This window comes from Plutella xylostella, chromosome 23 (genome assembly GCF_932276165.1).
Source record: "Plutella xylostella chromosome 23, ilPluXylo3.1, whole genome shotgun sequence".
Lineage (NCBI taxonomy): Eukaryota > Metazoa > Arthropoda > Insecta > Lepidoptera > Plutellidae > Plutella > Plutella xylostella.
Genome location: NC_064003.1, coordinates 2,726,740 through 2,739,220, shown reverse-complemented (window position 1 = coordinate 2,739,220; position 12,481 = coordinate 2,726,740). Strand labels below are relative to the sequence as shown.

At 37.0% G+C, this 12,481-nt stretch overlaps 2 protein-coding genes and 1 long non-coding RNA gene across 5 annotated transcripts; 2 read left to right on the top strand and 1 right to left on the bottom strand.

Annotated features, from left to right (window-relative positions):
• The first annotated feature begins 972 nt into the window (after nucleotides 1–972).
• Nucleotides 973–3,230, top strand: LOC105393946. The gene is made up of 3 exons (XM_038113609.2): nucleotides 973–1,986; nucleotides 2,365–2,657; nucleotides 3,039–3,230. Exons 1-3 carry the CDS (start codon nucleotides 1,167–1,169, stop codon nucleotides 3,180–3,182), a joined length of 1,257 nt encoding a protein of 418 aa, XP_037969537.2. The 5' UTR covers nucleotides 973–1,166; the 3' UTR covers nucleotides 3,183–3,230.
• A 283-nt stretch (nucleotides 3,231–3,513) lies between these two features.
• Nucleotides 3,514–12,330, bottom strand: LOC105384725 (probable E3 SUMO-protein ligase RNF212). 3 transcript variants are annotated; one of them, XM_038113613.2, is made up of 8 exons: nucleotides 11,947–12,330; nucleotides 11,793–11,857; nucleotides 11,538–11,657; nucleotides 11,117–11,249; nucleotides 10,596–10,708; nucleotides 9,244–9,321; nucleotides 4,285–4,349; nucleotides 3,514–3,813 (listed from the first exon to the last, which is right to left on the bottom strand). In XM_038113613.2, exons 1-8 carry the CDS (start codon nucleotides 12,050–12,052, stop codon nucleotides 3,660–3,662), a joined length of 834 nt encoding a protein of 277 aa, XP_037969541.2. In that variant the 5' UTR covers nucleotides 12,053–12,330; the 3' UTR covers nucleotides 3,514–3,659. The 3 variants fall into 3 exon arrangements, with proteins under 3 accessions (XP_037969541.2, XP_037969545.2, XP_037969544.2); XM_038113617.2 differs by having other exon boundaries at nucleotides 11,769–11,857; nucleotides 11,947–11,962; XM_038113616.2 differs by having other exon boundaries at nucleotides 3,680–3,813; nucleotides 4,251–4,349; nucleotides 11,947–12,328.
• Nucleotides 6,106–7,168, top strand: LOC125490400. Its single transcript, XR_007267658.1, has 2 exons — nucleotides 6,106–6,804; nucleotides 7,037–7,168. It is a non-coding gene; the product is annotated as an uncharacterized LOC125490400 (long non-coding RNA).
• Nucleotides 12,331–12,481: the final 151 nt, after the last annotated feature.

The window sequence follows — 12,481 nt, the reverse complement described above, 5'->3', positions numbered from 1 at the left end:
CCTAACAACCTACATAACTACACTAATCAATGTACCTAATAGTTACCTACGTACCGATAGGTACATATATATTTTTAAATAACGACCCTTTTTCTGATATCCTATCTTCTACAGGCTATACGCATGTTCCTCAAACGGTAAGCAATGGTTATTGCAAAGATTGATTGGTTTTTTGATAATAAAGTGACTCACTTTAGGTTGAATATAAACAAATAACCTTTCCGCTAGCCCTCGACACATATTTTCGTCAGTTTTAAGAAAACAATGACGTGAAATTGCCAAACTAACCCAAGGTTACCTATAACTTCTAATAACGTACCTACCTCATAAAATTATTCATAGCTACGGCGATGACCTTTTAATCGGACTCTAATTATTAATATTGCGACTTTCTGATCAGTCATCAAAATGTTAAGTAAGTACCCTAACTTTACCTAAGTACCTATCTCTAGGTATCGAAACAAGTAGGTACTTACCTATCTTAAATTTCAGTAAGTACCTAAATAAAATTAATATCACCTTTATAAATGTTGCCGAACCAAACTCGTAGGTAACAGTTCAAAGAAACTCTACAAACAAATAAAATAACACAAACAAAAGGAACACGTCTGAATAATATATACCTCCACATAAATATATATTTTAAGAAAGAACTTTTATTAAAAAGCAACCTTTATGAATCACAAAACAACGGTATTTTTACATAGGTACCGTAGGAGTTTTGTAAACAAATAAATTATCTATCTATAGGGTATATAAGTATGGTAAGATGGTCTCTTAAATGATGAATTCGTATCCTTGTATAGGTATGGGTAAACGAACTCTGGAATCCCAAAAGGCTCTCTCGTAACCCAAATTCTTTAAACCGCGTGAAAACGTGTCACCCAATGCTCGGCCATTGCGTAAGGCCAACCCAACCCAATGAACTGGAAAGCAAGGTCTGTCTACCACCTTTGTACTACGAGTATTATAGAAGTGTCGTTCTCATTAGGACCAGTTAAAACAATACCACAGGAAGGAAACGACCTGACACGCAGTCGTAGACCCGCGAAAACTATCACAGCATTGACAAAAACAATTGCGTTCCACTGAATTTAGCTGAACTATAAAACCTTGTTGCATTGCAGAAATGCTAACAGTCTTAGAACGATCGTGAATATTACACAATGTGTTCAGTGTTTGCGGTGTTTGCCCTGGCGGCGGTCGCCACGGGGGAGATTCAAAGTGCTTTCCATAAAGTGGAGTTGTCTGATGAGAAGACTCCTTACGACTACGTGAAGGAACGCCTGGATGCGATCGGAGCCGATGCAAGATCCGGACTGCCGCTTTCCAACTCTTACGAGGTAGAAGAAAGTGTAGACTACCCCGACGAAGAGATTCAAGGAGCGGCGTCAACGATCCTGAACACTGGGGTTGGTGGCATCGGACAGGGGATCGGCCTTGGTGGATATGGCGGCATTGGGAACATTGGACTTGGTCAAGGATTGGGGCTCGGTTTAGGGGGCCTTGGTGGTATCGGGGCTGGAGGTTTAGGGGGAGTCGGAGGTGTGGGAGTAGGAGGTGTTGGGGGCGCTGGAGTGGGTGGAATAGGACTCGGTGGCGTAGGGGGTGTAGGCATCGGCAATGGCGGTATCGGCCTTATCCACCCTGGATACGCTGGACTGGGCGTCGGCAACATTGGTCTCGGGGGTCTTGGAGGTGGCCTTCTGTACAACCCGCAGTTAATCAATCAACAAGTTGGCGGTGGCTACGTAGACAAAAAAGCCTACGACGAAGCCCAGAAGAAAGGTGCTGATCAAAATGTGGAGAAAATAGAGAAGAAAGCTGAAGAGGAGATCAAGCATGATCAGCAAGGGTTCCAAGCGGCTGCTGCTGCGGCCAAGGGTGAAAAGGGAGACTCCAGCTTTTACAAAGACGAGGAAGCCAAGAAAAAGGCAGCAGGCGATGAAAAGTTCTATGAAGGAGGACAGAAATTCGACAAACATGGTAAGTTATTCTAGCAATTATCCTGCCCTACCTACTAATATAAAATTATTAGTAACTCTTAATAATTGATATGCACAAGGTGGACTTCGTGCGATTTAGCTTAACTTCCCAAAGTTTTGATGTCAGATAAATAAAAGCTTACTCAATAAAATTACCTAATTGTAGGCTAAATTAAAAGAAGCTGTATTTTTTTTCTTTCCCTGATTCCGAAACGAAATCTGATATATATTTATAATATATTATGTTATGTGAAAAATTGTATTAGATATTATTAGTACAAAGATCGTTGTCTTCGGCTACCTATTATTTATCGCCCTTATGTTGTTATATCCTCCTGCAAAGCAAAGCTCATTAGCTCATCCGTTTCCCCCCAAACAGGTGCAAACGAGGAAGTGCACAAAAAAGCCAAAAGCCACAAGAAAGGGCACGTGAGCAAGGGCTTCAAATCTTCAAGCAGCAAGAACGAAGAGGAGAAATCTGAGACCTTCTACGACGAAGCTCATGACGAGGCTGATCACAAGGTGGCTGGGCAGAATGCTGGCTCGTTTGGGGAGAATGCTCAGCAAGGGTTCAAGGGTGCTCATGAGGAGAAGGTGCTGGATGCCAACGCGCAAGGGAAGGAGGGGCACCATGTGTCCGCGCAACAGTTCGACGATACTAAGGCTAATAAGGTGAGAATTTTGTTGTAATATTTTTTATGCATACGGTATTTAGATGGTTCCTACTAGGACTATTTTGACATTCTCGGCCAACTACCTTGCGAAATATTCCTGAAACGATTTTATTGATAAACAATTTAAAGTAAAAGAATCGCAAAAAGCTATGGGTATTGTATTAGTATAGGTATGTGTATTCGTTGCACAGTTTTATATTAAACTTAGATGACCATATTAGTGCAATGAGATATTATGTTGCTATTTAGTTACATTGTAGTTCCAGATTGTTACATACCCATAGCACACATTCTAAGCAAAACAAGCTATATGCAAGCATCGCAGGTTTTACTATAAAATAAAATGCGTAACAAACCTAACCCATCATATTTCTCACAGGGAGAATTCCTGCAAAAGGACTACAAAGGGGGTGCAGAACAACTGGAGAAATACAACAACCTGGGAGCCCACTCGGTGCACGGTCATCAGGAGGCTAGCGGAGGCTTCCAGCAAAACAAGGGAGGCGTCCTCGGCATACATTGATGACCTACTGATAACTGTTGCTGATCTGTTTGGAATTTTATAACACGTTTTATACATGATGCGGTGTTTTCTTTATTACGTCCTTTGAATTAGATTAAATATTAGTAAGTAGGTATCACGTAAACTGTTCCACATTACTTATACCGTAACAGGCTGTAACTTACGGTATAAGTAATTATTAAATAATGGAAGTAACCTGTAACTTACAGGTTACATAATTTAATAATAGGTAATGAAAAGCGATCGATAGGTACTGGGTTCGACTCCCAGCATTGGCCATAAGAAACACTACATCCTCACAATCACTGATAGAAAATTGAAAGACACCCATTTAGTACACACAAAAAGCAATTTATTGAAAAATCTAAGAAACAATTCACTTACATACTAGATACATTATAACTTTAAGAAAACATGCACAAGCAGTTTAAAAGAATCGAACAAAATGAACACACAAAAACAAACTTATATAATAAATCATAACTGTAGCAGACTTTTCACATGCTTGGTACTTTTCAAGGAGCATTTTCTTTCTCTGCTGTGAATTCCGTTGCAGTAAACTACGCCAGGGGACGATGAAGTGAGAAGAGGACTGTTGGAAAAGTAGCCCGACTCGCTTCTTACAAACGACCTAGATGGGAAAATCATTGCAAAATTAATGTAAGTTTTCGTAATTATTATGTTTCATAATTTTCTGATGATAAATACTTATTCGGCTCCTTCAAAATAACGTTAGTTTAGAAGTTGTATTCATAATAAGCATATCTATAATAAAAAGAAAATCGATGGAAAACACGATTCTAGTTTGCTAGTTTTAAGATTTCAGCAACAAAGTCTATACGAAGAAGTACCTATCTTTACATATAGGTACTAAAACTAAATAAATTGTTTCAGTCATCAAGTAATGAAGGCTGATTTTCAGTTTTCAATTAGAAAATAATGCAAATGTTTTTGGACCTTAGCAGTTACTATAACATCTGTCTTTAGAAACGAAAAGGAGAAAATTAAAAAGTATTTTCAAAAATGGAATTCGCTTAGCGTCGCCAGCAAGGCAGCGTTCGGAAATACCATTATTTAGAGGTTCTTTATAAAATGCGTGTACCCAGCCGAGTCCGGAGTGGGCGGGGTGCCCACCGTCGAGGTTATTCTACCCGAAGTGTTGGACCTCTGCAATGGAAAGATGTTTAGGCACTGGTTATTGTTTGATGTATGGCAATTCGGTAAGTGCAGGCACTATTATAATAATGGCCGGTCTGTATTACATAATTCCTGACTCGATTGGACAATGTGAAAACAGCATTACTATTCAATTTTACCATGTCACCCACAATCAAGATTGAAGAGTCACCCCCTTCTAAAGTAAAATGAATTTTGAATCACAAGATTCACAAGTTCCGCATGAAAGCTATTAAAAGCAAGTAGTCGTAACATAACGTGTCGTTGTAGGTACTTATGTCGAAAAACTCAAAACTTTCTAAATTTCAGCAATTAGATATGGAATTCTTCCCAAGAACAAACCCATCCAGCCAAAACCGCCTCTCTTACTAAGTTTTCTGAAGTTAACTTTCAGGTTAGTACTATTTTACAAAAGGTAACAACCGTATCGTTTTTTATCCTTTACTGCCTACTCACTGCCTCAAACAAAAACGAGGGGAAGTCTACATGAGCCCCTATTGGCGATATGACCAATAACAGAAACAAACCGACACAACAGAGTGGGTACAATCTTCCTTTATGTACGGAGGTAATACCGTGAAGCAGTGCTACCAACAGTACTAAAAAACATTGTCGTAGTCAGAGTATTAGGAATGGGTAATGAGTAAGTTTGTACATTTTTGTTTCAGTTCGATTAACAATACTTTCAGAGGTACTTAGGTATGAATTTAAGTCTCAATAGTTCTGGTTAACCATATACTAAGTTAGTCTATGGTTAAGCTGAACTTGAGTAGGTGCCATGCACTATAGCGCTATGTTAACACTGAAACGAGAGGCTCGTCAACGAAATTATATTTTTAATTACGGTTCCATAATTAATGTTAGTTGGTTGAGCTGCTGGTGTTCCAGTTAAATAAATAAATATATGTATACCATTTTTAAGCTATAGCTAAATAGATTGATTCCCATTCATCATCATCATTATCATCCATATAGCAGTCCACTGCTGGACGTAGGCCTATCCCAAAGCACGCCACTGGATGCGATCCATAGCTTTCCGCTTAGATTGATTCCAATTACCTACATTGCCGATTTATTTTCATCAGAACTACGTAGAAATAGCGGTATCACCTCCCTAAATGGACAATACAGGCTGTTTGTGACAAGCTGACAAGAAACAATATTGAGCTTCGCCGATGTAGCGTAAAAACTCTGTTTGTTCGCAAATACGAACCAAATTACGTATTGGATTTGGGCAAACGCTTACAATAATAAACAAAATGTATTATTGTGTGGGGCGCACATTATTGTACTTACGCCTGTAATTGAATACGTACAAAAGGGTTTTGTTTCAGCTGAAAGGGTATTGGGTAGGGCCTCGCTCTGAAAAGGTGGGTTAAATGTAGGTGGTTTATACAATGAAGTCATCTTCATTTTTCATTAAAATTTTATCTTAAATTTTCCTAATGTAGGTTTAACAATATACGTTTAGCTTCTAATGTCAAATTGTTCATGAACATTACATACATAATTATAAGAATGTCTATGTTTCTCTGTGTCTATAATAATATTATCTATAAGACCAAGGGCTCATAAAATCTTACAAATAATCCAGTTAGCATTACAAAATTAAATCATGACATAATTCTGCTTAAAATATTTACATTACGGCTACGATGGATCAAACAAACTTCGCTACGTGATTTTGCATAAGTTTACATAACTTACTGTTTCCTAACTGAAAACTATCCAGACTATTATTTTATACATAGCAGCACGGCTAGTATGGCCATAATAAGACAACATGTGAAGTGACTGATTAAATTGAGTCACTTTTTGATATCAGTCTTAAATGTTAGCATAGGGTGTACACGGGACTCATTTTATTTGTGTGATTGGATATAAGCCACAGTGACACTGAAACTTTTCTGCTCTGTGGAAATATGTATTTCATTCGTTCTTTTTTTTGAAAATCCCTCATTTGTGGCTCTTGTTTGTATTGTCTATGGTTTTTTGACAATTTAAATGTCACCAAACGTCAAATTTGAAGAAAATTTTCGCTGTTTGGTGCGTTTGAGTGAAATATTTTGGTAATATTACCATTGCATTTTTGCATTGCGCTACCCCATGGACTCATATTGGCTCATTAACTACTTTCTTGAGTTTCTTGGACATCGTCACATGAAATAATATACGATCGAGCTTGCTCCCGACCAAGCACGATCAGATTCCTTGGGAGTTCTTCGGCAGACGATTTCTATGCACCGGCTCCATGAGACGAAGAACAAAACAGCATGCCACCTGACTGATGACCCACCCACCGTTTACCCGGCCCCAGGAGCTAGAAGGCCTTGAGACAAAAGCTCGGGCAGGATCCTGACGGACGCAACAGAATATCATCTACGATGCTTGTCCCACGGCCTGACTGAATAATATTTATATAATCAATGGAAGGAAAAAACAGTAGGTAAGTGCCAGTACCAGTCACATGTTATTATAATTGGGCACATGCACACAAAACAACTCAAAAAACTTTTTTCACTTGGCAGTACTTCGTCAACTAGGCCATTCATTGGAAGGAAACCCGTACCCCAGCAGTGAGGACGTGATGGGCTATGATGATGAAGATGACAATAAGAGTCATAATCTTAGTTCATAAGTATAACTAAAATCTAATGAAACATTTTTGTTTGTTACAGAACATTGAAATTGGCTCGTAGGCAAGACGGAAGATGGTCAAAACCGGTCAGAAAATGATGGCCTAGACACGGTTGGAGAGCTCTTGTTGGCAGAAACCACCTGAAGATGGTCAGATGACATCAGCAACCTTGTAGTGATACAATGAACCGGAGCGGCACCGAACTGAAAAAGTTGAAAAACTTGGCATACATACTATGAGACCTATTTGATGACTGATATAAGCCAAGTTCAGACTGATTACTGTGATAGTTGATCACCTAGAATACCTAATATGCTTTTATGGTGTGTGAAATAGTATACTTTTTATAATTTATTAATTAAAATTTTAATAAATGTTTTACTTACCTAAAGAAAATATTATATTTTTATAACCATTTAATTTAGTTGTACATGCTAGCATATCCACTTATTTTTTTATAGTTAGTGTGTTGTTGATAAATAATAAAGCCTGACTAGGGTTTGTCGCTGTGGAGAAAGGATTAGCATCAGTCGCTGACTGCCCGGTGTGCCGGACTTATTAAATGTACAGTTTATATGATTTACATTCCTTGAACTCCACATATAACATTCAAACTATTCAATTAGCCACTTCATTGTAGTTAGTGTGTTGTTGATAAATAATAAAGCCTGACTATGGTTTGTCGCTGTGGTGAAAGGACAACCAGTCATCATAGCATCAGTCGCTGACTGCCCGGTGAGCCGGACCTATTCAATGTATATGATTTACATTTCGTGAACTCCACATTTAGCATTCAAACTATTCAATTAGCCACTTCATTACCTACATACTTTGACGTGAATAGGCAAACTTAAAGTATATGGGAGACAACTGAAAATCAGTGGTTTGTTCCTAAGGGCAAACATATGCATTGAGTTGCTTCCCTTTTGGTCTGCTTCAACACACACATTTCTTAATTTAACTGTACAAATGTTTAAGTGGAACAAATTAATGTCTATCTATCTAACTTCTTAGCACATGTGAGCGACAGGATTTGAATCCACATTTCTTCCGTGAGGGGCGGGCGCTTACCCGTCTGAGCTAACACCGCTACATATAAGTAATATACTTCATGTATAATTTTAGTCAAATAAAAAAGAGGATGTGTGTTTTGACAAATGTTGTTTTTAAAGCATTTTCAACGGGTTATTAGAGTCCCGGATCATCCTCCCTATAAGTATTATAGTAATTTTCCTTTCCTGCATCTCTTCTTGTAGAGCAAGGATGAAATTAACAAAAACTAAACAAATAATTATTTGTGTCACATGTTATCACCACCTTCGAACTTGAGTGATATAATGCTACCTAAACAAATGTCAAACTGAGACATGTGTGGATAAATTGGTACACCCATGTTAGGAAATAAGACAAATCTTCCAATCTCGCTGTCAAAATTGTAACTCACATCTTGTAGTGATTATTTCGTGTTGGCCATGTTAGCGTTTGTGAGGACAACTGGTATCACACAATTTGTTGCAACTAGCTGTCATTTATATCTTGTCACCGCCATACTGTGCTACGCGTGCAGCTATCTACCTATGTATAGCATAACCCTAGATACTTACCAAGTAGTTATCGTTCTTAACACCTTAGCAATAGAGTTCAGTTTCTGATGCGACCTCTCAAAGTTACCTTAGTAAACTCATAGCGCTACTAACTCAAGAGTTTACAATGTCGGTGGTTGCCAACTTAATAACTTTATGGATTGTTTCCTATAACTTCACACTTGTTCTTCGGCGTCTATGCTTTAATAGTGTTTTAGCATAAATTTAACTTTATCCTTTACTTTAATAATATTACTAGCTGTGGCGCGCGATATCTGCTTTGCCTTAAAATATTCTATGGGATAAAAAGTATTTTATGTCCTTCTCCTGATTCTTAGCTACTTTTATACTTACCAATTTTCAGACAAATGGGTTCGCCATTCTTGAGTTATAAATAGTGTAACAAACATGACGTACTTTTATTATAAAATAAGTTCCTATCCATATGGATAGACTTCTCAAGCTCTCACCTTTCAAATTTAAGTTTTTTAGCCTACCGGTGACACACTGTAGAGCTGAACTAGGGTTTGTGACCGACGTGAGACCTTTAGAAAGCACAGTGATGCGTCTCTCATTAGTACGTAACTTTTACAAAGTTTCTGTCTCTATGTAATTTTATTCCAACCTGTATTATTTAAGTACATAGTTTATAATGAATAAATACCTGGCTGTGCGCGCTGAGTGAGCCGGTCGCCCTCTGCTTGCTTATCCGCGACGGAGTCACCAGGTTAGACTGATACGGCTGTAATAATGTAAACATACATTATTAACAATATTATTGTGCAAAAGACAACGAGTCTATATTCAATAGTAGGTAGGTAGGTAGTAATAAACCAATCAAAATGCAATAAGATTAAAACCTGCTTAAAATAAGTACTTCAATGAAATTATATTTCAACTACTGAACAGATTTTCATGAACAGATAGTTTTTACAGCACGATAGCTCCTCCTTTAGGTACATAATATTATGTACTTACCTACTAGAATTTGAAATACGAAAACTACCTATATTTGCCCAGACGTGGTCTCAAACATAGAAAAAATGTGAAACTAATCATATTTGCTACAGAATAATATTCAAACATACATAATAATGTAACTATGATTGAATATAAGTACATAACATTTTTCATTAATATATAGCTTTCAATTGTAGGTAAGTTATTAATTACTCTAACGAAATATTCGTCCAATTTCTCCCAAAAGACTAGGCACTCATAATATAATCATAATTATATTAATTACAAAGATAATAATAGGTGAAGGTCTTCGTATAATCAAAGACAACTGGGGTTTTTGATAAAAGGAATTCCCTCTGGCCCAGTGGAGAGGAAAATACGCGACGGGAGATAGCAACCTACATAAATGTATAAGTAAATGATAATAATTTATATTTAGATGTAGGCTAGGCACATTTGAAGATATTAAAATATAAAAACCGCTGTATTTATAGATTTAAATGCATTTTATAGCTATTATTATTATATTAAGTTATTTTAGCTTTTAAAGCGGTCTTCTATTCACTTTATACTATAAATTTTTCGTAACCCTAAGTGGTGGAAGAGTAAATAGGAAAGCTGCTGTGGTTATAAGTACTCCATATTTCACTCATGATTATACTTCACTACTTCCCAATGGAAAACCATTAAACCATGGCGAAGGTGAAGGAAAGCTGACAACGGTTGATAATATCAGGGTGTCCCAAGTTAAAGTGAGCATCCGAAAGATAGTGACAAAACTAGTTTTGACTAGTTACAACTTTTGTTCGGCGATTTTAGAAAATTCGCGAAAAAATACTTAGTCCTGAGACACTTTATTGTAAAGCCGAACGTCCACTGCCGGCTAAACTAAGTTAGTTCGCATAGTTGAGACAGTTTCTCATACATGTGCGATGTGCGTCAACCGCAAACTATGCACTATGTATGAAAAACTGGCTCAACTATGAGACTAAGTTAGTTTAGCCGGCAGTGGACGTTCGGCTTCCTCTAGTAAATTGGAGTTGAAAGAAAACTAACCTGAAAAGGCGTTGATTTAGCGGGTCTCTTGTAGGGCGGCGTGCACTGCATGAAGCTCGGGGACAGGTTGGTCTGGCTCGGGGATATCGGGATGTTGAACGGAGATACTTGCTCTGAAATGTGCAATATGCATAAAAAATCACCTAACTACGAAATTTTAAAGGGAAAATGAAAAATAATTAGGTATTAATGAATAATATAGAGTAGGTACTTCCTTCCTTACATAATGAAGTTTTCAACGTCGTGAAATTTTAAAATACCTAAGAACAAAACATCACAGTCGGAAGTTTTGTTCACTAATGGTTCACTAGATCTAGACATGTCTGTTTCAGCAGGTAAGTAAAGCGAAGTAATTTCAATGGTCATGAGGGAGGAGGGTCCAGTGGGAATGAAAATTGCTACTTTCACTATCTTACAGAAACATACAGAGCCTTCAGACGTGACAGCATATTCCCCATATAGTTACAGCTCACTTTGATTTTACTCCTGTACTTATAAAAAAACAGTTTAAAACAACTCACTACTCGTGTGTCCGGCCAGCTGTGCCTCCAAATGTTTCACAATTTTCTGATATTCCTTCAGCTGTTTGTGCTGTTTCTGACAAACTTCGGTCATGCGCTTCAACTCATTACGAGCGGAGTAAAACTTTTTCGTCTGAAAAGTTACGTTTCAGTTTAAATTACACCTATATGTATGTAGGTAAGTAGGTAGGGCTATGTGTATTAATTTTATGACATTATAACTGAATATGCTTGAGTTCTTGCAATTTGTTTACGAACCTTTTTACCTATCGCGAACTTGTTATGACAACAATTTTCGGACTAATTACTTCGTAAATGTCATTTTGTTTAGAATTCGCGTTAGATCTTCCTTTAGCCTAAAACACTCAGATGCACAATAAAACTTTATACATAAGTACTTAATCTAATATAAGTAATTTACCGATTGCAGCAAATACGAAAGTAGCCGTCTTCTATGTTGCCTTTGAAATTGTAGTACTTCACACGACTTCTTTATTATTTCTTCGGGATCGGTAAAGTAATCCTGAATTTCTGGTTTCATCTAAAAATAACTCGTGGGGTTAATTAGTTCAATCGTTAATTAAGCACAATTATTTCATATGCTAGAAACGGATTATAGCAGATAAGAATAAATACCTAGGTACTTACTTACCTATATGTAATATAATAAACTTACATCTGGGACCAGCTTCATTACGGAACAAGGAAGTCTGCAAACCACGCACGTACTTTCTTTAACTCCTAAAAAATAAATATTGGATATCCGCACTTAATATTGAACAAGAAATAAGCTTACTAATAATTTATTTATTCCAAGAGAATATAATTACCATTTTCCAAGCAATTATTGCAAAACATATGACCACATGATGTTAAATGGAGAGTGATTCCAGGTTCCAATTGGGAATAACATTTATTACAATGAATCCAGTCCATTGCAATTAAATTGGTGACTGTTAAGTGCTGTAAATAACCTGTACAAATACAAATAAACAATTCATTTTCGATCTGAAACGGAAATTAAATTAAAAATTTACATGCACATGCATTCATCCCGCCAGCAACAGAATTTATTTTTAAATTAAAAAGTTAAAGTTTACCGCCACAGATTAAAGGACGTAAGTAATTACTTTTTTTTCTTTTGACTCAATGGCAAAGGTTGGTCACAGATACTGCCACTAAGGCATAAAATATTCTTCTTATTGAAATTAGTACCTAGTCTAAAATCATTTTATTTTATACAATTTTAGCCTATTTTTAGAAAACGTTACAAATTATTTTATCCTATTTTCACTACATTTTATAGAAAACTGCATATGCCTACCTACCTCTATGAACGAAGACGCTGGTCATAGTGGGCATTGA

What these genes read in the sequence shown, in the direction of transcription:
- LOC105393946 (XM_038113609.2), top strand. Translation starts at nt 1,167, where the DNA reads ATGTGTTCAGTGTTTGCGGTGTTTGCCCTGGCGGCGGTCGCCACGGGG. An exon ending in ACAGAAATTCGACAAACATG is followed by an intron (nt 1,987 to 2,364) that starts GTAAGTTATTCT and finishes CCCCCCAAACAG; the next exon opens with GTGCAAACGAGGAAGTGCAC. An exon ending in ACGATACTAAGGCTAATAAG is followed by an intron (nt 2,658 to 3,038) that starts GTGAGAATTTTG and finishes TATTTCTCACAG; the next exon opens with GGAGAATTCCTGCAAAAGGA.
- LOC105384725 (XM_038113613.2), bottom strand. Translation starts at nt 12,052, where the DNA reads ATGGACTGGATTCATTGTAATAAATGTTATTCCCAATTGGAACCTGGA. An exon ending in GCTGGCCGGACACACGAGTA is followed by an intron (nt 10,709 to 11,116) that starts GTGAGTTGTTTT and finishes TGCACATTTCAG; the next exon opens with AGCAAGTATCTCCGTTCAAC. An exon ending in CTAAATCAACGCCTTTTCAG is followed by an intron (nt 9,322 to 10,595) that starts GTTAGTTTTCTT and finishes ACATTATTACAG; the next exon opens with CCGTATCAGTCTAACCTGGT.